The sequence below is a fragment of the Triticum aestivum genome, chromosome 3B (assembly GCF_018294505.1).
Source record: "Triticum aestivum cultivar Chinese Spring chromosome 3B, IWGSC CS RefSeq v2.1, whole genome shotgun sequence".
Lineage (NCBI taxonomy): Eukaryota > Viridiplantae > Streptophyta > Magnoliopsida > Poales > Poaceae > Triticum > Triticum aestivum.
The window spans coordinates 786,790,613-786,793,950 of NC_057801.1; the positions used below are offsets into that span (position 1 = coordinate 786,790,613).

The window sequence follows — 3,338 nt, forward strand, 5'->3', positions numbered from 1 at the left end:
AGCACGCCCCTCCTGTGGCCCAGCGCACCTCCGCCGGCCGTCAGCCCAGCGCGTCACTCCGGTGTCCCCGGCCGAACAGCGCGGTGGAGGCCAGGAACCTGACGCCCAGCGTGCCTCTGCCCGGGGGTGGGGGCTGATTGCTTTTCTGTTTTACATCAAGGGGTGTGTGTGTGTACATTTTTTGCTCTGACAATCTGGCCCCACTTGTCAGAAAGTGGTTAAAAGGGACAAATCACTTGATCAGTGCAATTTGCAAAAAGTTTACTAGAAACGCGGTGATTTTTGCATAAAATTAAGGATTAGGCGGTTTTCTGCCATCTATACCCCAAATGTGGTGGTTTTTTTTTGCAATTAACTCGTTTTGAAGATATCATCGAGACGAATAGCATGGTCGACGAGGATCGCGAATCAGACACCCTGCTTTAAAAAATTATATCATTTTCTTAGTTTGTACAAAATGTTAAATGCACAGACTAAATTATTGGAAATAGAACCTGTAGTACACTAGTAGACCTGGTAGCGGACCTATGCCCCCGGAAATTTTTTTGCCAGTACCAACCTGTTAATGAGCAGGATAGAGCATGGCCAGCTAGCTCAAGTACACCATCGAAGAAAAACGGGTCGAGTTTCCACAAGCCCCGGAGTTTTCCGTGGAAGAAAGGCGGAAGGAGACGACGGGTTAGGCCGCACCGGAGAGTGACGTCCATTATCATGCACGATACGTACATACGCCATGTCGCCATGCCGTGCACCTTCGGTTTTCGCGGAGTCAAAGTAGCTGCGCTGATTAAAGTAGGCAGGGCGCAACACGACCACGTACGCAGGCAGGCGGGCGGAGGACGTGTATAAAAGGGGGGCCTGCTGCAGCTGCATAGGCACACACCAGCTCTAGTAGCAGATACAGGGAGCTAAGCTAGCAGCAATGGCGAGAAAGGATGTTGCTTCCATGTTTGCCGTTGCTCTCTTCATTGGAGCGTTCGCTTCTGTTCCTACGAGTACGTGTGCTTAGCATTCTCTCGTGTTCTTGTATTTTCTATCTGCTTTGCATGCATGCACTTACTGTCGTCGGTGTGGTTATGCGGCAAATCAAATTCATGCATTGAGTACGATCATGCTGTTTTTTTTTAAATGTACCACTGGATAATTTATCTATTTCGTTGATGGAATTTTGTTATGTATTGCTACTATTATGCAACATTAATCTTTATGGGCCATTTCGAAGGAAATATTATAGTCTCTTTCGTTTGTAGGATGCTAAAGATGGTAGAAACAGAAAGGGCGTGACTAGGTCTCAGTCTCAATTAAGTGATATAGTATACGAATCTCCATGCATAATCAAAGGAATATAGCATCGACCGAGACATAATGATGTCTCGGTCAACTGCTTAGCAAAACTTAATCAGAAAAACGAAGGATTTGAGTGTCATGCCTATATTAGAATAAATTAAATATGTACCAACTTTTTTGGATGTGCCATTGAAAGCAAGGAGGGATTATTTTTAAGAAATTTAGGTGGATACAATTCTTTTCAAAATGCCGTGCAAAGTAATTGCTGTTAAAGACTTCGTTTGAGATTTAGGACACAAAATTAAAAATATTAATTAATTAATTAAGGCGGCGCCTACATAGTTATTCACGCAAACGCCTACGATAGCTAAACGGATGCCACTCTTATCCGCATGCGCGCAGGTGTGCAATCCATCGGCGTGTGCTACGGCGTGATCGGCAACAACCTCCCCTCCCGGAGCGACGTGGTGCAGCTCTACAGGTCCAAGGGCATCAACGGCATGCGCATCTACTTCGCCGACGGGCAGGCCCTCTCCGCGCTCAGCAACTCCGGCATCGGCCTCATCCTCGACATCGGTAACGACCAGCTCTCCAACATTGCCGCCAGCACCTCTAACGCGGCGTCCTGGGTCCAGAACAACGTGCGGCCCTACTACCCGGCCGTGAACATCAAGTACATCGCCGCCGGCAACGAGGTGCAGGGCGGCACCACGCAGAGCATCGTCCCGGCCATGCGGAACCTCAACGCGGCCCTCTCCGCCGCGGGCCTCGGCGCCATCAAGGTGTCCACCTCGATCCGGTTCGACGCGGTGGCCAACTCGTTCCCGCCCTCCGCCGGCGTGTTCGCGCAGTCGTACATGACGGACGTGGCCCGGCTCCTGGCGAGCACCGGCGCGCCGCTGCTGGCCAACGTGTACCCCTACTTCGCGTACCGCGACAACCCGCGGGACATCAGCCTGAACTACGCGACGTTCCAGCCGGGCACCAGCGTGCGTGACCAGAACAACGGGCTGACCTACACGAGCCTGTTCGACGCGATGGTGGACGCCGTGTACGCGGCGCTGGAGAAGGCGGGCGCGCCGGGCGTGAAGGTGGTGATTTCCGAGAGCGGGTGGCCGTCGGCGGGCGGGTTCGCGGCGTCGGCGGACAACGCGCGTACGTACAACCAGGGGCTGATCAACCACGTCGGTGGGGGCACGCCCAAGAAGCGGGAGGCGCTGGAGACGTACATCTTCGCCATGTTCAACGAGAATCAGAAGACCGGGGACGCCACGGAGAGGAGCTTCGGGCTCTTCAACCCGGACAAGTCGCCGGCCTACAACATCTAGTTCAAATAGTAGCTATCTTATACTACTATACCTACATCTTCATCCTAAATAAGCTGCAAAATGCGGCATGCAAGTGTAACGACACGTACATGTACATTCATCCATGGAAGAGTGCAACCATGCACGCGTTAACTTCCGGCCGGGCGATGATACATCGTCATATGATAATAAAGAGATGGAAGCAGTTATGAATTGTGATCCATATGCCTCCAGCCATGCCGACCTACACATCATCCATCTGCTCACGCGGCGACCTCGCCAGTAACGTGCGCCGGCCTCGACGTACGACCATGAGTCCACTACGCCGGCGACTTGATCGCCAGATCTCCGGGCCTGGGCGAGCCGTTACAATCCGGCGGGTCAAAGGGTTTGCGAGCATACGTCAAGTGGTGCACCCATGCTTCTTCTTACTTACGTTAGAGCATATCTCCAGCCGTTGGCTCCTCAGGGGCGCCTAAAATCGCCGTCTGGGGGTGATCCGGCGCAAAAAGTGGGTCTGGGGCGAGTTGGCCCCCCCAGCCGCCGCCCCAGGACCGGCCCCAGGCATGAAAAAAATAATTAGGCAAACTTGGGCTAAAACACGCCACTTTTCGGTAAACTTGGGCTTTTATATTCGCAAACTTGGGCTAAAACACGCCATTACATATAAAAACTAGTTAAAAAAAACTTGCTGAAGGCCGAGAAGTCGCCGTCGTCGCCGCCATCGTCGGCCTTCTCCTCCTT

The 3,338-nt window shown here is 52.3% G+C and overlaps 1 protein-coding gene across 1 annotated transcript; it reads left to right on the forward strand.

Moving 5' to 3' along the window:
- The first annotated feature begins 838 nt into the window (after nucleotides 1-838).
- Nucleotides 839-2,815, forward strand: LOC543330 (glucan endo-1,3-beta-glucosidase GII). Its single transcript, XM_044495965.1, has 2 exons — nucleotides 839-995; nucleotides 1,690-2,815. Exons 1-2 carry the CDS (start codon nucleotides 923-925, stop codon nucleotides 2,613-2,615), a joined length of 999 nt encoding a protein of 332 aa, XP_044351900.1. The 5' UTR covers nucleotides 839-922; the 3' UTR covers nucleotides 2,616-2,815.
- Nucleotides 2,816-3,338: the final 523 nt, after the last annotated feature.

Excerpts from the sequence above, each read along its gene's own strand:
- LOC543330 (XM_044495965.1), top strand. The coding sequence starts at position 923 with ATGGCGAGAAAGGATGTTGCTTCCATGTTTGCCGTTGCTCTCTTCATT. Across the intron at positions 996-1,689 it reads GTTCGCTTCTGTTCCTACGA|GTGTGCAATCCATCGGCGTG; the intron begins GTACGTGTGCTT and ends GCATGCGCGCAG.